General features: G+C 42.9%; 2 protein-coding genes across 5 annotated transcripts; one reads left to right on the top strand and one right to left on the bottom strand.

Annotated features, from left to right (window-relative positions):
* The first annotated feature begins 11,298 nt into the window (after positions 1 to 11,298).
* Positions 11,299 to 15,854, top strand: LOC128420928 (fibrinogen-like protein 1-like protein). The gene is made up of 2 exons (XM_053402996.1): positions 11,299 to 11,507; positions 14,932 to 15,854. Exons 1-2 carry the CDS (start codon positions 11,336 to 11,338, stop codon positions 15,582 to 15,584), a joined length of 825 nt encoding a protein of 274 aa, XP_053258971.1. The 5' UTR covers positions 11,299 to 11,335; the 3' UTR covers positions 15,585 to 15,854.
* A 1,827-nt stretch (positions 15,855 to 17,681) lies between these two features.
* Positions 17,682 to 20,888, bottom strand: TMEM177 (transmembrane protein 177). 4 transcript variants are annotated; one of them, XM_053402976.1, is made up of 2 exons: positions 20,800 to 20,888; positions 17,682 to 18,838 (listed from the first exon to the last, which is right to left on the bottom strand). In XM_053402976.1, the coding sequence occupies exon 2, from the start codon at positions 18,822 to 18,824 to the stop codon at positions 17,889 to 17,891; it is 936 nt and encodes a 311-aa protein (XP_053258951.1). In that variant the 5' UTR covers positions 18,825 to 18,838; positions 20,800 to 20,888; the 3' UTR covers positions 17,682 to 17,888. The 4 variants fall into 4 exon arrangements, with proteins under 4 accessions (XP_053258951.1, XP_053258940.1, XP_053258934.1 ...); XM_053402965.1 differs by lacking the exon at positions 20,800 to 20,888 and adding an exon at positions 20,528 to 20,775; XM_053402959.1 differs by lacking the exon at positions 20,800 to 20,888 and adding an exon at positions 20,573 to 20,774.
* Positions 20,889 to 23,891: the final 3,003 nt, after the last annotated feature.

Here is a 23,891-nt window from a genome sequence, read left to right as displayed (position 1 = left end):
ACCACACCCAGTTTAGTATCATCTGCAAGTTTAAAGAGCATCCCCTCCACTTCTTCATCCAAGTTATTTATAAAGATGTTAAACACCAGCCATTAATTAGCACTCTTTCAGTTTCTATTAATCAACTACAAACAGTAACACCATCTTGTCCACATTTTACCAATTGGCCAACAAAAATGTAATGGGGGGTCTTATCAAAAGTCTTGCTAAAATTAAGATATATTATGTTAAGAGGATTCCCCTGATCTACCAGGGTAATAACAGGGCTGGTGCTAGGATGGGGCAACTGTCTTGAGGAGAAGGTTTGGCAAAATGGAACCCCTTGGACCCCCACACTTACTTCACTACCGGCCCTGCTGCTGCCATCAGCCCAGAGCCTCCAAGTTTTCAGCAGGGCTTTCTCTCACAAACAAATATTTGTGAGTATGTATTGTATTATGAAATCACTTTGTGGTACTTCATAGGAAGTGATTCATAAATGAAATAAGCAAATAATATTATAATGGATGTACATTTCAACACACTTTTTATGTGTCTCCCTTACCTCATTGACACAAGAAAATGTAGATATGAACATTTAAAGCAAAAAAAAGTTTTGGACTCTGTGTATGATTGTCAAAGTTCTTGCTTATTTCTGAATCAATCAAAACATATGCTCTAATTCAACCATAAATTAGTAAACCAAATACCATATTTTTTGCTCTATAAGACTCATCTTTTCCCGCCTAAAAAGTAAGGGGAAATATGTGTGCGTCTTATGGAGTGAATGCAGGCTGCACAGCTATCACAGAAGGCAGAACAGCAAGAGGGATTGCTGCTTTCACTGCGCAGCGATCCCTCTTGCTGTTCTGGCTTCTGAGATTCAGAATATTTTTTTTCTTGTTTTCCTCCTCCAAAAACTAGGTGCGTCTTGTGGTCTGGTGCGTCTTATAGAGCGAAAAATGCGTTCTTTTCTATAAGAAGAAAAGAATGGCTAAGTGAGACCCTGTAACTCTGTTTTTCTGTGTTGCTATAACCAACATATTCCAGACCTTAAAGCCTGTTAGTGACGGTACAAGATGTTGAACAGAACTACAATATGTAAGAATGGATGCATGTCCAAACTCTGAATCAGATATGGCTAAGCACTGATAGTAATAGCATAATAAACTATGGAACTCACTCACACAGAAGGCAGTGATGGCCACCAACTTGGATGGCTTCAAAAGGGGATTAAACAAAGTGATGTAACGATAAGGCCATGGTCACTAGCCATGATGGCTGTGCTCTGCCTCCATGATTAGAAGCAGTCTTGCTTTTGAATACCACTTGCTGGAAACCACAGGAGTGATGAGTTTTCTTATGCTTGAGTCCTGCTTGTGAGTTTCCCACAGGCATCTGGTTGGCCACTGTGAGAACAAGATGCTGGACTAGTTGGGCCCTTGGCTTGATCCAGCATGCTCTTCTTATGTTCTAATGTTCTTAGATTATTATTATTTTATTCTGGACCCAAAAACCCAGCTGCACTTGTCACACTCGTTGTCCTTTATTTTCTATAACTATCTTAATCTAGCCAGCACTTTCCCCACACCAATATGTGATTTAGCCTAGGGCTCGCCGATCAGAAGGTTGGCGGTTCAAATCCCTGCGACAGGGTGAGCTCCCGTTACTCAGTCCCAGCTCCTGCCAACCTAGCAGTTCGAAAGCACGTCAAAGTGCAAGTAGATAAATAGGTACCACTCTGGCGGGAAGGTAAACGGCATTTCCGTGCGCTGCTCTGGTTCGCCAGAAACGGCTTAGTCATGCTGGCCACATGACCCGGAAGCTGTACGCAGGCTCCCTCGGCCAATAAAGCGAGATGAGCGCCGCAACCCCAGAATTGGCCATGACTGGACCTAATGGTTAGGGGTCCCTTTACCTTTACCTTTAACTTGATTCAGACTAAAATTCTCAGGTGTCAGGCATTCTGGGAAATGATCTATAATGAACTTAAAAAGGTATTTAAATATACTTTCACCAAGAAACCAGAGGCCTTTCTCTTGGGTATTGTCGGCCAAGGGGTGTTAAAGACAGATATAACTTTCTTCATGTATGCTACAACAGCAGCTAGAATACTCATTGCGAAGTACTGGAAGACGCAAGACTTACCCACACTGGAAGAATGGCAGATGAAGGTGATAGACTACATGGGCTTGGCAGAAATGACGAGCAGAATCCGAAACCAGGGAAGAGAAGCAGCGCAAGAAGATTGGAAAAAGTTTAAGGACTATTTAAAGAAATACTATAAAATTAATGAGAGTTAGAATGATGTTGGATTGGAAAGTAAATGGTTACTATTAGTAATGGTTAAGACAAGGAGAATAAGGAAGATTAGTTTGAATTTTTATTAAAATAAGGGAAGATTTGCTGAGTAATTGATAAGAACTTGGAATACAGAGAAGGGAGGCACGAGGAAGTCGGGGAAGAAAGGTGTAAGAAACTAAGATATGAAATGGTACATGTTTTTTGTTTTGATTGTGTTTCTTGTTTGTTTATGTATTTGTTATATGTTTGTGTTGTTATAAAAACCTGTAATAAAAAATTATTACATATAAAAAAAAAATTCTCAGGTGTCAGAAAAGGTTATTTATGTATACTGCAACTGCAGCCCATGTTTTGTTAGCCCCAAAATGGAAAACGAGCAAGGTCCCAGCCAAAGAAGAGTGGCAACTTAAGTTGACAGAATAGGCACAACTTGCAGACTTAACATATAGAATAAGAAAACAAGAAGAACATACATTTAAAGAAGATTGGAAAATGTTTATTGAATATATGGAAAATAATTGTGTACAGCTGAAAATGCTGGCAGCATTAAGATAAATTCAACAGTGTAAATAAGTTTTGATGGATGCGATAATGGAATACTGATTGGTATAGTTCTTGTAAAATATGCAGGAATTTTTGATACATTAAATAAACCATGGAAAGAGAAGAAGGGACGTCACTGATATCTTAAGGAGATAAAATGAGTATTTTAAATTGTAAAACAGAAAACTGGAGAAAAATTACACTGGGCAACAATTTTTTACTTTTTGAATGTTGTCTAGATTTCTACAACTGATTTAGGGCATTTTTGCACTGCTGAATCAGTCCATCAGGTCAGGTTTACTGTAAACTGAATGGTGGGCATTGATAAAGGTAAGTACACGTAAATTGCATGTTGCTTCACCATTATTCAAACTTCAGGGCTTGAACTTCCGTTTCTTGGAACTCCTGGAATGCTCAGCGGCAGGGAGGTCTCTCTTCAGAGTCCAACAGTAGTCAGCCATCATGACTGTGTCCCAGCGACCCTGATACCTGGTCTCCATCTCTTTCATGTCCTGATGGAATCTCTCCCCCTGCTCGTCACACATTGAACCCAGGTTCTCAGGAAACTGGTCCATATGTGAAAATAGGTAGTGCATCTTGACGCTCATGTTGCAGCCCAGGTTTCTGAAAGCAGTCAGCATGTTGTTGACAAGTTCTGCGTAGTTTCTGGCCTTATTGTTGCCAAGAAAGTTCTTCACTACCAGAACAAATGCCTTCCACGCTTCCAGTTCCACTTCGTTCATTGAGTTTCCGAACTCTGGATCTCTGATGAGCTGACGGATCTGAGGACCGTCAAAGATGCCAGCTTTCAACTTCTCCATGGTCAATCCTGGAAAAGCCTGGCACAAGTAAGTGAAGCAGTCACCATCCTTGTCCAGAGCCTTGGTGAACTGCTTGATTAAGCCGAGCTTGATGTGCAGCGGTGGGAAGAGTATTCTGTCTCTGTCCACCAGAGGGTCATTGATGACGTTCCTTTCTTTGCAAGGCACCAATTCCTCCTGCACAGGCCAGTCCTTCTTCGTGTAATGCTGAGCACGGTCCCTACTATCCCACATGCACAGAAAACATGGGTACTTGGTGAAGCCAGACTGTTGTCCCAACAAAAAGTTCACCATCTTCAGGTCAACACAAATAAACCACTTAGCTGATCATAACCAATTTTCTCCAGCACATACTTCACCACTTCATAGTTCTCCTTCAGTGTACTCGAGTGAGCCAGGGGTATAGAGGCAAACTGGTTGCCTTTGTGTAGCAGAACACATTTCAGTGATCGCTTGCTGCTGTCAATGAACAGTCACCAATCTTTGGGTTCGTACTGTGGCACTCCAAGCTTGAGCAGAAGCTGCGCAATATCTGCATAGTACACCAAGTCCTTCTCTTCCGAGAAAAAACGGAGGTACTCTTGATGCCTGTTGCGGAAGAAGCTGATGCGAGCACTGTCAGAGGGGAGGTTTTTTTCCTTCAATCTGGATGCCAACAGTTCAACAGAGTCCTTTGACAAGCTGAGGTCGCGAACTAGATCATTCAACTCCTTTTGGGAAAATGGATGTGGAGCATCATCTTCAAGAACCGCTTCTTCTTCTTCATGTCCTTCAACACTGGAGGCATCTTCATCACTAATGTCAGGAAGTTCTCCGAAGATAGGCACTGGAATTTCATCACAATGAGCTACAGGACGACGTGCTGATTGAAGATCAGGATACTTTAGGCTGCTCCAGTTCTTTCTGTTGATCCCAGCCGCACCAATTTATGGAAGATTTTGAGGTTTTATGACTTCAAACTGATCCCTTTTCGACATAATCACCCAGAACTATCGGACCTGAATACTTCTTGTCATTAAAATAATTATTTCCAATCAAAACAATTATTCGACATGGCATTTTACCCCCACCAACTTCTTCTAAAATGCTCCACACAAGCGTACATGTGAACAAAAATGTAAAAAAAAACAACATGTGGCCATAGCTCAAAAACTTGACCTGATTGAGCAAAACCAATGTGATTTTTGGATTCAGCACATCAGATTCGTCCTACATCAACTGAAAAAAAGCAGACAACAGATTTGTTGTTGACCAGTGTTATATATATAAAATTACACACACACACAATTCCCATCACCTCTGACCATTGGCCCTGCTGGCTGAGACTGATAGGAGTCCAACAACACCTGGAGGTTAGCCATCCTTGATTAAAAGTCTTAAAGAGCAGAAACCCTACACACAATCTCATCTGCCTCCGTCACATTCCCTCAACAATATGAAAAGCAGAAAGATGTTCTTCCTTGTGACACAACTTTTAGAGGAAGAATGTGTGTGAATGTGTTAGCAGCCTAGTCACTTGCCAGTTCCAATGTATAAAACAGAAAGTACAGAATGACTTTCTGTACTTTCCAGATCTGCTGTTCAGCTTCCTTCTTCCTCCAGTCTTGAGTTAATCTTCATTTACAGTGTTTGCCATCAGGAGGTGGCCCGTCAGACAGTCTATATGTCCACGCAAGTCTGCTATCTTTCTAGAACTTGAGGTCTCTAGTAAAGATAACGTCTTAAAAGCAAACAGATGGCACGCACGCACATGCTGTGTGTTGCTCCTGGTAGTGCCCTGCTCATTAAATATACAGCTCAAAGTTTCCACTGCGGATGGCAGCAGTTGAAATCAAATGCCTTAGGAAGGCATGAAGCTACCTAGAACTGACTCAGACCATTGGTCCATCTAGCGAAATGTTGCCCATACTGACTGAGAGTGACTCTCTAGGGCAGGCATGGCCAAACTTGGCCCTCCAGATGTTTTGGGACTACAACTCCCATCATCCCTAGCTAACAGGACCAGTGGTCAGAGATGGTGGGAGTTGTAGTCCCAAAACATCTGGAGAGCCAAGTTTGGCCATGCCTGCTCTAGGGTTTCAAGCAGGGGTCCCTCCCAGGACTACCTGGAAATGCCTGGGATTGAACCTGGGACCTTCTGCATGTAGAGCAGATGCTCTACCACTGAACCAAGACCCTAATCCATAGAGAAAATCAAGTCTTGTTGTTCTCCTGGAGTAAGGAATATGCCATGAAATTAAACCAAGAAATTGTGGAAGATGGTAGTATGGAATCTAGTGCAAAAGAGTTATTAATTTATGTGCAAAGCCTGATTGTTGCATTTAAGATGGCTTATTGTTTTTAATCATAGTCAACGGTACTGCAATGGCATAAATACAAGTCCTCACCTTTAATCAGTTCATTTAAAAACAAACGAACAATTTGCATTATTTTTCAAACTTTTAAAAAGATTGTACAAATTTCTACAAATTACAGTGTTATCAAAAAGGAGTTGATGACATTCTTCATAATCCATATATGATTATAGATCACTGTTGAACAAAAACACACATAAAGTCAAAAGAAATAAACCACAGGTATGTGAATGCATGAAAGGTAGCAACCGGAACTATTTATAGCACAGACATAATGGTGCACTATCAAGCCTTTATTATGCTAATTTTGATTGCCCTCATCAAATATAGACAAAAGGACTAATAGAGCTGTTGGGATAAAGTGGCAGTTTGAGATCAATTATCAATTTCTCTGAATACTGTTGCCCAAAATTCTTGCACTCTAGTACAACTCCACCATAGGTGGAGGTATGGTCCAATTTCTAAACATCCCCTCCAGTATCTTGACGCAGATGAACTTATGCATATTATTATTCTATGGCCTTTTAAATGTGTTTGTGGGAGGGGGTTATTGGTTTTGTTTGTTTGCTTGTTTTAAACATTTATTTTGTGCTTTAACCCTGTATTTTTATCTTATGAACCACCCTAAGATCTTCAGATGAAGGGTAGTATATAAATTTTATTATTATTAATAACAGTAATAATAATTTACTAGGAGTCATGTACCACTTATGAATCAACTTTAATGGCAGTTATTTGTGTTTAGCTGATGAAAAGGAGGTGTCCCCCCTGCAACATGGCCAACCAAGTAGTTATGTCATATTCTGTGTTCCATGACATTCTTAAAGCCATTTGGTATCCATGCTCATATTTGAGCAAAATTTTATAAATATTTGAAATTATACCTTTTGAATAGTGTGAAGTAATTTTACTTTTAATTCCTCCCAGTATGAAGAAGGTTCTGAACATGGAAAGCTAGCAAGTCATAAGGATGCTAGTCCCATTTTTAAGATATGCCTATTTTTTACATATTCATTTTTTATATGCGAAGCAATCAACATTTCCATTTTCCACCCATAATGTGAAGTGGTACATTCCAGCAAGAGCTATGCTATATGGTTTCACTGATAACAAGGCATGGCAATTAATATATGGAATGCAAAACTTTCTATAGGCGATTTCCCTTGCTCCTGGTGTCCAGGTGCAGCTGGAATGTTAATTGCTGAGTTATTTGCTTGCTCTGGATTTATGATGGGAGTGTAGCAAAAGCTAAGCAGAACAAACTAATCATAGATGTGGGTGCTGATTTTTCATGAGAATTATGATGGAGGGAATTTTACTGCTTTTTTGTTTGTTAATTTAGTCCTGTATCCTGGCATGGGTGTGACCTAATATATTTGCAGAGTTAACAAATAAAACATGTTCACAGTTGCTAAAAAAAAGTAGGCCACATTTGAGATTTTTAAATTTAAATATTTTGGGGGGGGACAGGTACAGTCTATAGAAATAAAAATGCCTTTTTATCATCCTGACCGTCAAATTTAACCAAACCAAAGTCACTGATGAATGGAAAAGAGGATCTAATAATGGCAAATTTGCATTATGATAGTGATTGCAGCATCAATGCTACAATCCTATGATCTGTTATGCTTAGGGGAAGAGTTGTGTTTTCCATGTCATTTGACTTTGTGTGATTCTGGGTCTTTTTAGGGAAAACCCCAAAACAAGTAGTAGGTACAGAAGGATCCATGCAAGGTCTGGGCTGTGTTATTCAAAAGGCTATTGAGCCTTTTGTCCCTGCTGTGGTCCTGATATAGCTCTATACATCATATAGATGTAGAGGAAGTGGCAGGATCAGCCCAAAAAGTGCATTTCTGAATCCAAGCTATTGTCTTCACTCCCTGAAAACAAATGGCTGGCCATTGTTGAAATTCAACATCTGCTTGCCAGATGGAATGATCTCTCCCCCCCAAAAAAATCTGTGTGTTGTTCTGGAGGTTCTCCAACCCTCCCAAGAAGATTTGGGGAGGATGAAGCAGGGGGACAAGAAGGGGGAGAGTCACATGGCATTGGCAGGACTCATTGCATTGGCTTCCCATAGTGTAACAATTTAGCTGAATCTGGCCCTTACTACTCAAAATGACAGGCCCTTTTGTTTGATCTGGCAGGGCACTCAATTTTTAAAATGTCCCTTGCCCACAATGAGCTCTTCTCCAGACTAGTTAATGCTTCATGAAGCAGTCCTCCTTGTGGGATGGCCTCCTGTAGCACTTCTTACCATTTCAGCTTCATTTTAGCTATGGGCTGAACATTCTGAGAATTTTATTATGGGTCTTGTCATTGTAATCATGAATAGGCAACAGGCATGGCGTGCTAAAGGGACGCGGGTGGCGCTGTGGGTTAAACCACAGAGCCTAGGGCTTGCTCCTGTTGCTCGGTCCCTGCTCCTGCCAACTTAGCAGTTCGAAAGCACGTCAAAGTGCAAGTAGATAAATAGGTACTGCTCCGGCGGGAAGGTAAACGGTGTTTCCGTGCGCTGCTCTGGTTCGCCAGAAGCGGCTTAGTCATGCTGGCCACATGAACCGGAAGCTGTATGCCGGCTCCCTCGGCCAATAAAGCGAGATGAGCGTCGCAACCCCAGAGTCGGCCACGACTGGACCTAATGGTCAGGGGTCCCTTTACCTTTACCTTATGGTGTGCTAAACCTTTAGCTAGCAAGCAGTGTGCAGCACTATACACAACTTCTGGGATAAACTTTCTCCTCTCCACTATCTTGGGCATATTTCATCTCTGGAGGCAAGGTTGCCAGGAGGGGAAAGAGAGAGAGAGAGAGAGAGAGAGAGAGAGAGAGAGAGAGAGATGGAGGGAGAGAGATGCTCACAATAATCAGAAGAATACAGATCCAAAAGTCAGTGAGCATTATGTGTAAGCAAACCTGGAATGCAAGCTGACAGCAAAACTCTCTCGTCTGAGCACCAGCGTTCCTCTTGGGAGTGTGTGTTGAGCTGAGGTTTTACATTTGCCTTATATGATGCACAAGTTGTGCTCGCCTTTTTCCAGTCCTCTCAGGTGTGTGTTGCAAAAACGGCTCTAACAAGTTTCGGTCTGCATTTTGAAATAGCTACATCAGATGTTTAATTAAACTATCCGGACCTAGGCTATGTGACTGATGCTTTACAAATGAAACAGTGCCAATCCATTCTTCTTATGCCATAAGTAAAAACATTATGTCTGAAATGTAGCCATAAGGATGCACTGAACAGCAGGGGAGAGAAGAAGCAATGGAGAGGCAAGACCTGGGAACTGAAACTTCCAATGGATCACAGATCACAGATCACAGCAAGCAATTTACATAGGGCCCTTCCAGACTGGTGCTTTTTTTGGCGAATGCATTCTGCAACATGTCACTGGCGCAATATAGTCGTGGATTTATTTATACTGCACCATCCACACATCATTCTGCTCTGTTGATTGTTTTATGATGCTTCCACGATGCTACTGCATTATTGCTGTCTGAAAGAGCACTTTTATGCTATTTATCACAACAAAAGCAGGACACACACACACAGAACATTTGTGGTGTAAAAAGTTGCACGAGCTGTGCAGGAAGTTATGGGGCATGCAGTGACTGGAAAGCAAGCTGCATGTCTGCACCAAAATCTTTGCAGGCATAAACAGTATTGAAAACTGGATCCCATATAACTACCCTGAGTCCCTCATGATGAGCACAAGTCATCATGAATGCAGAATAAAAAGGATGTCTGGAGGGGCCCATACTATGAATTTTATGTACATTTCCTGAGAGCAGCTCAGGCATTCCCCACTCAGGTGGCATATTGCTTTGGCATATCGATTGTGCAGAACAAGCAGCTCAGTTGTCACTTGCATTTGATGCTCCTTGACCTGTATTTTGTTTTACTTTTTAATCAATCAATCAATCAATCAATCAATCATAGCTCACCCAGTAGAGTACGGTCTACAGAGAGCTAAAAAAAGAGCATGGATTTTCTAAAGCACAACTGGATCGCTTGAGGCAGAAGCTCAAGACAAAGCCACTGAATCTGCCAAAAAAGGAAAAAGAAAGGGGAAAGAAGGTGGTTGCACTCTCTCATCTAAAGTCATTTGCTGTCAGGAAAGTCTATCCATCAGTCTCAAGCAGATCAACACACAGAATCCAGCCCCAAAATATGCCACAAACAGAGAGCTGTGGTCCAGAAAGTTTGGCATGTTCACACACACAGTACAAATCTGAAAGAACCCTTTAAAAAATATCCAGGCCAGGATACAGACACCGTATGCAAGTATAAGGATCCTTTGAGTTTCTATTTTTGAGATGGATTGCTTATTTAATGTTAGGGATGTCTATTGTTCAAAGAGGTGGAAGGAGTCAGATTCCAAGAGCTATGCAGCCACCTTAGCCACTTGGCTACTGGCACCCATTATTCTTACTACTTTATCTGAAGCAATTTTTATCTCACTCGTCAGCTGAAAAAGGTTCCCGCAGAGGCTTTCAAATGTGAACAATAAGGAAGCCCCTTGTCCTCAGCCTTACAATCAAAAAGACACAACACAAAAGGAAAAATGATTGGGAGGGAGGAGGAAAACAAGCAAACTAGGCACCTTTTCTTAGTTACACAGTTTATGTAATGACAGAAGGAATGGAAAGTTTTCAGAGAGAGAGGAGCCAAAAGTTGCTGCTCTTTCAGCAGAGTGGATGGAGACCCCTCTCCTATAACGTGATGGAAGGTTGCTATATATGACTAGCAGTCACTGGCCACTCCCAGGTGACCTCTTCCTCCAAAAAGATCTCTGCAGGATCTGGTCAGACAGAATCCTGATCCCTTCCCTTATTAGAACTGAGCCATGCCCATATCCAAATTTATATTCATTGGCAACCTATAATTTCCCCGCAAAAGATTTTCTGTCTTCTCTCACACACCAATATTACAAAGACCCAAACGTGTTATCATTTAATTCTTAGAGAATGTCTCCTCTTAAAGATGCACCTGCTGCTACTGAGAAACATGTTATATTGACTTTACAAAGGACAATCAAATAAACTTCAATTTAGGAAAGGCAGTAAAGTCAACAGCACTGAGGTGCGTAGCAGCTGTTATGGTGCAGGCACTGGCAAATATCGCATACTAAAGTTAACTAGTAACAAGCTTAGTCATCCAGGATCTTATCTGCACTTATAAAACATAAATGGGGAATCTGCCGCAGCACTTTCTCCATTTGAATTTAGCTCCAAAAAGTGCTGTAAGTTTGTCAAGCAGTCTGTTACATCTGAGGTGTTGGAGCCTCATGCCTATTATTAATTTGTGTGTGGCCTCTTTCAGATAATCTGTCTGCACAATGCATCCCCCCAATGTCCTGCTGGCTACAGTTGCTCTTCTTTTTCTGATCCCTGTGACAAGCTCACTGAATGAGGAAAAACTGAGGAAACAACTCAGCGAAATTGTCAACCTAGACTTGGTCAAGAATGTCACTCAAATTCGGAACTGGAGAATTATTGTGCAAAGAAAAGGTAATTTATGTTTAATGATTTGTGAAGACACACTATTGTTTATTGCGCCTATGTGTTGCTGTTAAGTATTAAGGAGTATGTGTTTGAGATGTAAAATAACTTTTTTAAAAAAGAAAAAAGATTAAGAACAACTCCAGCATTCTGAACTCTAGCATCTATGGAAAGACAGACAAGAAAATCACTCATTTCTGATATAATTAGGATTCTGGAAAGCAAAAGCAGGTAATTTGTGGACCTTCAGATGTTATTAGACTCCAGCTCCTATCATTCGTGACCGTTGGCCAGGCTGGCTTTGGCTGGTGAGATTTGGAGTCCTGCAACATTTGGAGGGGCACATTTTCATCATGTTGTTCTAAATATCTCACTGACTGGCTAACATGAGAGATAATTCTTTCCCCATAATAACTCTACTAGATTTATTTCTTCCTCCTTTCTAAACTGGTGAATTCCAGTGAATGCAGACTGAATACGGGGATGACTTTGAACACCCAGTCTCAGTTCTGTTGGATTCGTCCTCACAAAAGTGTTTTCCATGCCCCCATCAAAAGAAGGTCTTCCAATAATTATTTTCAAGATGCTGTGTTTAAATTTCAGTTTGGGTTTTTTCTTAATTTTATTCTTAGTTTCCAAATGATGTTGCTTGAATTCACGTTTTCTGAGCCACTTGAAAATACAATCTCTGAAGAAACATTTAAATAACCTATTGGATTATTGGTCTTCCATTTTTTGATAACATTTCCCTGCTAACTCCTGAGTATCTAACAAATGTCCAAATACTAGAATGTGTGGCAATGCTTTAAATGGATAAAATTGTTGACCTTCATTAACGAGGAGTTATAAGGCACACTTTAAATGGTACACTCAGATTTCAGCAGCTTCACTGTATAAAATACTCCATATTTTGTTGGTATCCACTGAGAATTATATAACGCGTTTTATAACATCATCACAGAGAGGTTCATGTCACTGAAGATCAAGAGTTATGAGATTACAAACTACTCTTTCTAAAGAAAAATTCTTCCTCTATTCTTGTTTTAAAATATTTATATAGATCTCTGGTTTTGTGACTGGATGAAAAAGTATTCCAAAGCTATTATGATTAAAATAAGGCACCACTGAATAGCCTCTAATGTAGTTAGGAGTAGAGGCAGAGGGAGAATTGATGGATTACGACAGCCTTCCTCAACCTGGTGCCCTCCAGATAGTTTGGGCTACAACTCCCATCAATCCTACACCTGCTAGTATGGTGAATGATCTGGGATTATAGGAGTTGGGCCAAAGAAACAGAACAGGGATCCGGTTGGTGCAACACCCACCCCACTGCCCAGCAGCTTCCCTGGCAGAGGTAGTCTCAGACATGGTGCTGGAATACTCTTACAAATATATGTTCACTGAGAGAAGCTATGAACATTGTTATTATTTGCTTAATTTATGTACCATTGAGTGTTCATGGTAGGTTTTTCCTTCTCTCTCTCTCTCTCTCTCTCTCTCTCTCTCTCTCTCTCACACACACACACACCCCTCACATACTACAAATTTCTTTGCAATGTTTATGGGTGGCAGAAGCTTCCACTTACACAACAGGTCTTTGTTGTGGTCCTTCCCCTCTTTCCCTTTGCACCCCCTGAAATTGGCTCTGGGGCAGATCAAAAGAACCCCCCAGATATCAGCATGCAGAGGGAGAAAATGGGGTGGGTGGGTGGGGCTCATTCTATGCTCACCCTGTTGGAACAGTTGTCTTTGTGTGACATTTGCATTTCTCCCTGCGTCTTTAAATACAGAGTGAGGCAATTCACGAGATGTCATTTCTGAAAATGTCGATCACATGCGATAGTGTAAATCTGAATGAAACTGAGGCTTGCTTAGCAAATACGGCTCAGTCCTAACGAGCTGGTACCACACTTTGTTAAAGAGTGCTCAAAGTGCCCTTTGTCCCTGTCATGGAGTTCCTGGAAAATTAGGAGCGCCATTGAAGTGAGTGGCGAGTACCCCTGCCAAAGAGATCTTCTGAAGGTGGAGCATGGATTTCAAGAGCTTGTATTTAGGAGGCCAAGTTAGCTGCCGAAGGGAAGCTTGAGCCTTGTTAGAATGGCCTAAGCGGCACAAGTCAGTAGACAGTGGAGGTGATTTGCACAGTACAGTAAGAAGAGATGCGAAGGAAGCCCGAGAACAGCTTTGCCATTCCCACCGGTGAGCCACTCCGACAGATGATAAGAATGCATGTTGGCAGGAGGCATCGGGCCCATGCGAAGGAATGCTTCTCTGGAAATCCAGCACTACAGAGTCATTAAAGGCATCCTTATACCACCAGCCTTAACGATGTGCTCTTCTCACGGCAGATAGAAAACGCTGCGTGCATTCAGTTCATTGGTTTTTGCTGCTATAACAGGCAGCGAACAATGGTATTTGTCACATTTTTAGATACATGAATAAATGCAGATGAGTAATAGCTGCTGCTTCGCTGGCAGTTTTGGCAACGCAATCGCACACTGGCTGAGTTTTCACTTCACCTCACGTCAAGACCCTCTGCTGCCTAACTCAGTTTGCTAATCCCCCTGCCTTACCTCTCTCTCACAACCGCCCTTCACTCTTTCCCCATAACCCTTTATAACTAAGACCCTTTATTGCAAGTACGCTTTCTTATACTGCTGATTTTCTATATAAAACAACAACAACATACAGCTACGCTCTGCCTCCATTGTCAGAGGTTGTAATGCTTCATAATACTCATTGCTAGAAACCACAGCAGGGAAGAATGCCCTTGTGGACAGGTGGCGTTTGCACATTTCCCCAAAGGCACCTGCTTGGCTGCTGTGAGAACACGTTGCTGGACTGGACAAGAAAAACTTGAGTCCAATCCCAATGTCTTATATAACTTCCGTCTATCACAGATTAGCAATTATTATGAGGGCGATCGGGATGCGGGTGGCGCTGTGGGTTAAACCACAGAGCCTAGGACTTGCCAATCAGAAGGTCGGTGGTTTGAATCCCCACGACGGGGTGAGCTCCCGTTGCTCAGTCCCTGCTCCTTCCAACCTAGCAGTTCGAAAGCATGTCAAAGTGCAAGTAGATAAATAGGTACCGCTCAGGCGGGAAGGTAAACGGTGTTCCCGTGTGCTGCTCTGGTTCGCCAGAAGTGGCTTAGTCATGCTGGCCACATGACCCGGAAGCTGTCTGCAGACAAACTCCAGCTCCCTCAGCCTATAGAGTGAGATGAGCGCGCAACCCCAGAGTCGGTCACGACTGGACCTAATGGTCAGGGGTCCCTTTACCTTTATGAGGGCAATAAAATATTTCAACATATTAGATGTTTGTTTGATTAGGAATTTAAACTCGGAAGGCTTGCACACATTTCTACAAGGATGCTGCAGAGAACTTGGCTGTTTGTTGAAACTCACCATCCAATCAATCTTTTTTCCCCTAGCGATCCCTTACATGCGGGACTGTGACGAAATGTTCCAGGCAGGCCACACAGAGAGCGGCCTCTATATATTACGTCCCGAGAACGCCATCAAGCTCGTAGCCTGGTGCCACATGGATGGATGCAATGGGTGGACAGTTATCCAACACAACACCCACAACACTGAACTCACCTGGTCAGAGACCTGGACAACTTATAAATATGGGTTTGGTAACTTGGTGGGAGATCACTGGTTGGGCACAGAGTACATTTCCTTAATAAGCCAGCAGAAATGGTACAAAGTCAGAATAAATTTAGTAGATGCAGGTGGACACCATAGATATGCAGAATACGATAGCTTTGTCCTGAGAAATGAGAACGATGAATATATGCTCAAGTTAGGCACCTACGAGGGTAATGCAGGGGACTCTCTCACTTCTTCCAAGGCCAAAAACATGCACGACAACATGAGGTTCTCTTGTAAAGACAAGGACAATGACAGATCTACCAAACAAAACTGTGCAGACGTCCACGGTGGGGGCTGGTGGTACGACTCCTGCTTTGATGCACAGCTCAACCGCAAAGGTGGGCTTCACTGGGGCACATTATGCGATGAGAATTGCAGGAGCTCAGTTATAATGCTGAAGCCCATCCACATGTATTGCAGCAGGGTGTAGAAATGCACTCAGCCTCTCATGTCGCGAACTGCTGTAATGGGATGCAGGGGGTGCAACAAAACTGCAGATTCCTTTGCTTCCAGACCTTTCTATATAAATAAATAGTGGTTTCTTTTGCTACCTCTCACTGACATGGGAATATATTTCCGACAGAATTGCAAGCCAATATTCCTTTATAACTTTTTCACTGATTGCAACAATGTGAAGTCTTCCAGTTCTTTATTAAAATAGCTTTTCAACCGCAACAGAGAGGTGTCTTTTTTGAAGAACAAAAACACCACAACCCTTAATTTTATTCTCACATCAATCAAAGACTCACAGGAAAGGCCAAGTAAAGTACAGTGGTACCTTGGGTTAAGTACTTAATTCGTTCCGGAGGTTCTTAACCTGAAACTGTTCTTAACCTGAAGCACCACTTTAGCTAATGGGGCCTCCTGGTGCCACCGGAGCACAATTTGTTCTTATCCTGAAGCAATGTTCTTAACCTGAGGTACTATTTCTGGGTTAGCGGAGTCTGTAACCTGAAGCGTATGTAACCTGAGGTACCACTGTATGGACCAATCACTGTGATTATGCCAGTTAAGTACCGCTAGGGTTGCCATATTTCAAAAAAGTATAAACCAGGACACCCTCAAAGTTGTTGAGCTTTTCTTTACTTTTCTTTTTTACAAAAACGCCAAAGCACATCAATTCTGCCTTTGAAATCCCAGACGTATTATTTCTGCTGAACCACATGCAACTCTTGCAAGATTTTGGGCGTAATCCATTTCCTCCTGCATCCACGAGAGGGCATCCCATAAGGACTCTATCAAGCCGCCACATGCCCTGCCCAACAGTGATCTTGGAGAAACAGAACAGTATGTTGTGCAGCTGGGCCTTGGGAAGAGGCTCAGCAGGACCTCATACACACAGTAGTGGGAGCTGTGCACTCAGCACTATACACACCTACCTGGTTAGTTCAGTAGGTTAGAGCATGGTGCTAACAACCCCAAGGTTGCAGGTTTGATCCCCATAAAGGACAGCTACGTATTTCCGCATTGCAGGGGCTTCGACTAGATGATCCTCAGGGTCCTTTACAACTCAATGATTGGAATGCATGGAAAGTTGATATTTAAAATGTCCAAGTCATTTTATGCAGTGTTGGACACATTTGTGTATACATTTTCAAGCCTCCAGTGGTGCATGTTAGGATTCCTGCTCCGTGTTTGCAGTCATGGGATTGCTGTCTATCACATGATGGTGTATGTTTTCATTCCACAGAGTGGGAAGTGACAGAGACAGGATGTTTTGCTATTACTGTGTTCTGGAAAGTGGGACTATTGTCCTTTGTTCTTTCTCTCTGCTGTCTGATGAGAAAGAGGAAGGAGCTAAGTCAGAATGCTCTGAGTGTATTATATGTAAATAAATGTAGATTAGCCAAAATGCTGAGCTACTGAGTTCTGTTACGCAAATTGCGAATAGTCTGCGGATCCCTAAGTGTGCTGATGCTTCTTGGTATCAGTCACTGTGATGTTCGGGCTGAAGAAAGCTTTTGAAGCTCCTGAACAACCGACCAGGAGGGAGAGAACACGCCAGTCGGGCATGTGTCTCTGCCAGGGCCCTACACGAGAGTAGGAAGATCCTAACAGTGCAATGGGTCATTGCATCTGGCTGTTAATGTTAAGATTGTGGTTAGGATAACAACTGGCATTAAGGAATCAGAATGGGGGAACAGCATTTACACTAGATGCAGGTTTACACTGGGGAATAACAAGGAACCATACAGGGCACAAATAGCCTCATAGGCTCTGCTGAAAGTTTCAGCGTTCTCAACACATGGATCCAATATTTAGCTAAACTTTCCTCCATAATCCATGAGGACTAGAAACTTGCTTCCTCCATCTTTTCTTTAGATGTTCCTAAAGACACCAAGTTACATGGCAGTTCTGCACCTGCCCACAGCTCTGCACATCACCCGCACTTTACATTAACAAGAACACATCATGCTGCCCTCTGCATTTTATGTTCATTCAAAATAAAGAGAATGCTAGCTCTTCCAGCTCTGTGATTGGCAAGTAATACTCCCTCAGATGGAATTTAGAGGCATGTAGGACACAGAACCTTTGAAGCGAGGCTTTAATTTTTAAAGACAACCAGTGCATCCAGGACAGGGAGGAAAAATAAAATCAAGCCCCTTCTCCTCCCCTCCCTCCAAATGATAATAATGGAAATGCTAATGAAATCATATGAAAAGTGAAACCAGGCTGCAGTGTTCCAAAGAGAATACATAATCTACAAGCTCAAAATTCAACAGTGCCTCTACTCCTATGCCTGGGGCATGCTTAAAATATTGATAATCAAGTCTCTTCTGGAAGTGTATGATGCGTGTTTTAATCTGAACCAGTATCTTGGGAAAAGATTGCCACTTGGGGCATATATCCGCTCTCCTCGCTTGCCCATGAGCGTGCGGAAAATCTTGTTCTGGGACAGAATTTTATTATAGAACTCCACTCCACCTCTAGCAAAGCTGGTGGAAATGGTGGCTGTACTTCTGTCTGTCCTGTAATCCATTGCCTGACTCACAGCGTCGTACGAGAGACAATAGCCCACAAATCCAATCGCCATTACAGCCACGTTGTAAAGGCCTCGTAAGAGCACTGGACCCGAATACAAGCCCAGGAGCTGCTTTATGGCTACCCCAGAAATCCAAGTCCCAGCTAAACAAACAGGGGCAACAGCAGCACATATGAAGGGTCCGTTGCTTTGCAAGTACATGAGCTCTCTTGCAATGGCAAACTTCTGAGCCTCCGGAGAAAGGGTCAGGGCCTCCTTCAAGGCCAGGCCTTCTGTGCTGTCCCAGTCCACTTCTTTGCCTTCAATCACGACAACGTGGCTGGCAGTCCTGTTATCATCACTGGCTGCACCACTGAAATGGGCAGGAATGCCCACGACACAGCCTGCAGGCAACCATGGAAGCCCAGCGCTCACCGGGTGGAAGCTGTAAGCCACAAAGGCTTGGTAACGATTTGCTGATTTTGCTCTGACGTCGCTGATGATGTCACGGAACAGGATCTGTAATTTTCCTGAGAGCTCCATTGGTTTCCCCTTGGCCCAAGCCTGATACAATGGTCTGAATGTCTCCTCAGGAAAGATGTGAAAAGTCAGGTTAGCACCAAAGAGTCCAGCACAGGAAACTGCCAGGAAACCAGTCCTGTGCCTCTCCACCATGGCCACTGTCTTCCAAAGGAACCGAACTGCCATATTCAGCTGCTAGCCTGTTCAATTTCAAGACAAGTGATGAATTAGCATACTTACACATAAGCTCCATCTACGCTATACATTTAAAACAGTATCATGCCACTTTAAACGGTCTTGGCTTTTCCCTCCCAAATAGTGCTGGGAAGTATAGTTTCTTAGGGGAGCTAAGAGTTGTTAGCACACCCCTATTCCCTTCACAGAGCTACAGTTCCCCAAGTGGTTTAACAGTCAATGCCTCTGAGAATTGTGAGGGGAATGGGGTCTCCGAACAACACTCAGACAGTTCCCAGGAATCTTTGGGGGGAACCATGACTGGTTAATCACAAAATGGTGGCAGTGGGAGCCTGGCTAATCAGAAAGGACAGAGTAACTTGCTCAGGAAGCTGAGTTCGAAACCACTCCTTTGATCCCAGAGTTTTCTACTGCAAACTGAAAACCCACTTCAAAGGTGGTAAAAGTGAAATAAAACTTGTCCAAGAAATTGGGCACAGGGAAAAGCTGGAGCCCAGAACACAAAATTGAGTGTTTGGATGCTAAAAATATTTTCCAAGGTTAACTTTTTGTCCTGAAATCCGAGTTCCCATTTCACAGGTAGGGATGTGAGCACTCACAAAAATCAGCATTAGTATTTATCTTCTTGGTCCCAGATGTTGTAGTGTAGTGTATATAACTAAATACTTTGTTGTTAGTTAGTCTCAGGAAGTAGATATAAAGAGAGTCAGTGTGGTATAATGGATATCAAGCTAGGACTTGCGAGATCCAGGTTCAAATCTCTATTCAGCTCACTAGTTTACTTTGGGTTAGTGATTACGGTATATCTCAGCCTAATCTACCTTGCAGGGTTCTTGTGAAGATAAAAATGACAGAGAGACAGCTATGACATATGCATGGTATGTTAAGGGTGCTTCGGGACTGCTGCTGTTTTGGGGGGTGGGATTCAATCACATACAAATTTGGGTTACAGTGTTTGTCAATCTGACACTATTGCACTACTCCCCGCCCCACCCCAATCAGACTCTTTGCAATAAGGGAAGTGACAGGAAGTTGGAATAATGTGACACTGTGGAAACCTCCTGCAAACAAATCATTTTGAATGCCCAAGACTGGTCATCTGGAAGCAACCTAAGTAACAATAATACACGCTTACAAGCAGTGCTATTTTTTTCCTAGAAAAAGAGGTGCTGGAACTTGTCATTAATACCTCCCTTGTTCTCTTAAAATGGCAATGGTGCCCATCTGAGAGGTGCTGGAACTGAGTTCTGGTGAGTTCCAGCTGAAAAAAAGCCTTGCCTAGAAGGCCAGTATTATGGCCTTGCAGTGTAAGTATAAATGTCATGCTTTTTATAGCGTACCACAGACATAGCATAAAACAGATGCCACCCTAAACGCTAATTTACCAAAATAGCAGGTCATGCAACAAGATAACAAGTCAACCTATACTAACTGCAGATCGCAGAATTTAGCGGGGGGGGGGCTGAAAGAATCCCTCTAATTTTAACGAATTTTGCATCTTACTGCAACTGCTTGTATCCATGCTTCGTTCCGTTTTGTACCCCTTCCATTTACAGAGGCAATTCTGAAACACAATTAAACGCGCATAAAGGCATTAAAAAAACTACAAGGCACCCCTTCCGTTTTTAAGCACTGGAAATGGGCACGTGCTAAGGATAAGGACCTGATCTCCTACCAGCAGAATGGGCCAATACCTCTTTTAGCAACGCGGTGTTAACTCCCAACTCATTTCTACCTACCCACACTCCACCCGCAGCAGCAGCAGCAGCAGCAGCTCGAATTAATATACCGGAAAGGGAAAACGCACGTGGGTGCCGTAAAGAAAGTCAGCTGCTGAGAAAGCGGCGTGCTCAAGCTTAGCAAGAGAAGATAGCCGGCGGGAGTTCCGGGTTGCCTTGGCGACGAGGAACCCCTGCTGTTGCAAAAGGAATTGGAGCCCCCCCCCACCGCCGGGCTATAATTGGACCTTTCCCGTGTCTTCTTCTTGTGGTTCTCGATTTTGCCTTAGCCCGTTTTCCTGTCCAGGAGGATGGAGCGTGGAGGAAGACGCGTATAATTTATCCCAAAAGGCAGCCAACACGAAGAGGTTTATTGAGCAAAGCTGAAATGCAAATTCGGGGAGTTTGCAAATGCAAACTGAAATGCAAACGGAGAGAGAAAAGAAAGGGGGTGCCCTCGAAGTAATATATATGTGCAAATCATCCTTTGCAAGGGCACGTTGCTCGGGCCAGTTACCCACGAGCCAGCTCCTTGGAGGGGCTTCTTTGCGAGGAGGGCTGCGCTGCTCATCTCCTCCCTGCAGCCCTTGGAGAGGAGGGCCTGCCTGACTCATAGCCGCCGCCGCCCCGACCCCTCTCGTTTCTGCCAAGCTGCAGGCATATAGGCAGCGTTTGGCTTCGCCCTGCCGCCCCAGAGGCGCGGAGGAAAGGCGCAGACTGGTCAGCTGCCGAGCTGGCTTGCCATGCCTGCTGCCCTCGCCTATCACCGCGGACAGCTGCGCAGCCCGCCAGGAGCCTCGGAGGAACAGAGCAGCCATTGATCATGGCAGGGCTGGGAGAGATCTCTCACAGGAGAGGCATTCTGCGAGAAGCGTCTCGCTCTCTCTCAAGCCCTTCTGCTTTGTTGCACCGCCTCGTTAGGGGGTTAAGGTTTTTAAAAGGAAGTGTGTATATGTGTGTGGCGGGTAGGCGGGGGTGATAAAGGCTACTCGCCTCGCAAAATAATCGCAATTACGTTCCCTTCATCGCAGTCAAGAGGGTCGTTGTTGGGGGCTTCTTCCCTCCTTTTCTTTTGCACAACAAATGCACGCTTGTTATTTCTTGGGCCATGCAATTTCCTTGGAGCTTGTGCTTTTGTTGTCATGATGATGTGGCCGAGTGTGTTACAACTAACTTTCCTCCCCAGGAATGCACTGGTTTTTGGAGAGAGTTATGAAGCGCGCCAATGTCTGGGAAGGCTACACTGATTTGCAAATTTCCGTTGTATAATATTAGCCGTGAAAATGAAACAAAAAACCTGTTGGTGTGATACAGCAAAAGAGCAGCAAAATAAACCCACCCCTCTCTCACCCACTCTTTTGTGGATCTTCTTTTAGAATAAATATATATTAAATTGTTTACAAATTGTATGCACTGTTCTTTGATTTGTCGTTTAGTCGTGTCTGACTCTTCGTGACCCCATGGACCAGAGCACGCCAGGCACTCATGTCTTCCTCTGCCTCCCACAGCTTGGTCAAACTCATGTTCATAGCTTCGAGAACACTGTCCAACCATCTCGTCCTCTCTTCTGTGATAGAGTTTATGATTTCTCTAACGTGGATCATGCTAGCCTTTTATGGTCATTATGAGACTTGCACTTTGAGCCTGGAAGGATAAACACCCATCGTCTATGACACAATGCCTTGAGGACCATCCTGGCTACATTGGAAGATACTCATAGACATCTGTTTCATGTGGATACCCATATAAACAACTGGAGAGCTTATATTAAACCAGAAGTAGCTAATGTGGTAACCACCTGCTATTGTTGGCCTGCAACTCCCATCATCCCTTACCATTTACCATGTTGGCTGGGGCTGATGGGAGTTGGAGTGCAAAAACATCTGTAGGGCACCATATTGACTCTCCATGTACAGTGGTACCTCGGGTTACAGACGTTTCAGGTTACAGAAGCTCCAAGTTACAGACTCCACTAACCCAGAAATAGTACCTTGGGTTAAGAACTTTGCTTCAGGATGAGAACAGAAATCGTGCTCCGGTGGCGGGAGGCCTCATTAGCTGAAGTGGTACCTCGGGTTAAGAACAGTTTCAGGTTAAGAACGGACCTCCAGAACAAATTAAGTTCTTAACCTGAGGTATCACTGTATTAATGTTTAAGTTCGGATGGATGTATTGGTGGTTATTGTAGCCTTAATATGAGCCATTGGTGGATTTTAAGAAATTTGTCATTTTTCATATATTATTTCTTTTTCTTTCATAAAAAGGTGTTTATATTCCCTTAATATTTTCCCTCCCTCACTTAGTTAAATTTGCAAATAAAAAATTAACGTATGTTTTTAATATTTGATCTTTCTTGCTGTCATCCAAGTTTCTCACTACACTCATGGACAAAAGTGATGGCTAAAGATCCTGGTTTTCAAAGATCCTTTTATTTGCATTGTTCTATTTATTAGCAGTGCTACTGTTAGAAGTGGTGATGGGCTGCTTGTGGGCCAATGTATTAAAGCTGAATCCTGATAAGACAGAAGTGGTGCATGTCTGAGGACTGGGGACTGAGAGGTGGAAGAAGCAGGCCTGTAGATTAAGAATGCTCCTTGACCCAACATTGTCATTGAAGGCTTCAGGGGCCACAGTGGCTAGGAGTGCCTATTCTCAGCCACGGCTGGTTTCCTAGGTATGGCACCCTTTGGACAGAGATTACTTGGCCACTATGTTCCATGCTGTGTTAACTTTCAAATTGCTTCTAAAGTTATTACTAAAGCTTTGTGTTTGTTTTGTGTCACAAATCCCCCTCTTTTTTTTGCTTTCACACAGTGTGTATTGATACGATAATGTAATTTCATAGTTAACACCTTAAACAGAACACTCAGATTACCTCCAAACATGTATCAAAGTTATGTGCTGAGTTTTTGATACAACCCCCAGCAGTATCACTTTTTTTTTATCTCTCTTTTTAGATGGGCTGATAAAAACATAGGTACTGATTTTAAACTTTATAGGTTATTTCGTACTGTTGGATTGCAGTTTGATATTATTTGCTGTTGCCAGCTGCTTTGGACTTCCATTTGGATGGAAAAGTGAGGTAATCACTGAAATGAAATAAATAAACTATGCACAGTCTTCCAAATGCAGCTGTACCATAGATTTACATAAACAAATTGTGATACGTTAAATCTAACAGTGCTTCTTAACGGTACTGCACTGATTTTTGTTCAGACTGGCGTAACTTTTTCAGTCAGTCTGCTAGGTGGTGCTAGAGGACATGCTCTAAACTAGTCATTTAGTGGGGTGAAAAAAATCTATAAACTGAAAGCAAAGTCCATGTAGGATTATGCCTGAT

Source organism: Podarcis raffonei, chromosome 1 (genome assembly GCF_027172205.1).
Source record: "Podarcis raffonei isolate rPodRaf1 chromosome 1, rPodRaf1.pri, whole genome shotgun sequence".
NCBI lineage: Eukaryota > Metazoa > Chordata > Lepidosauria > Squamata > Lacertidae > Podarcis > Podarcis raffonei.
The sequence above is the reverse complement of the archived record's forward strand: the minus strand, read 5'-3'. Positions and strand labels throughout refer to the sequence as shown.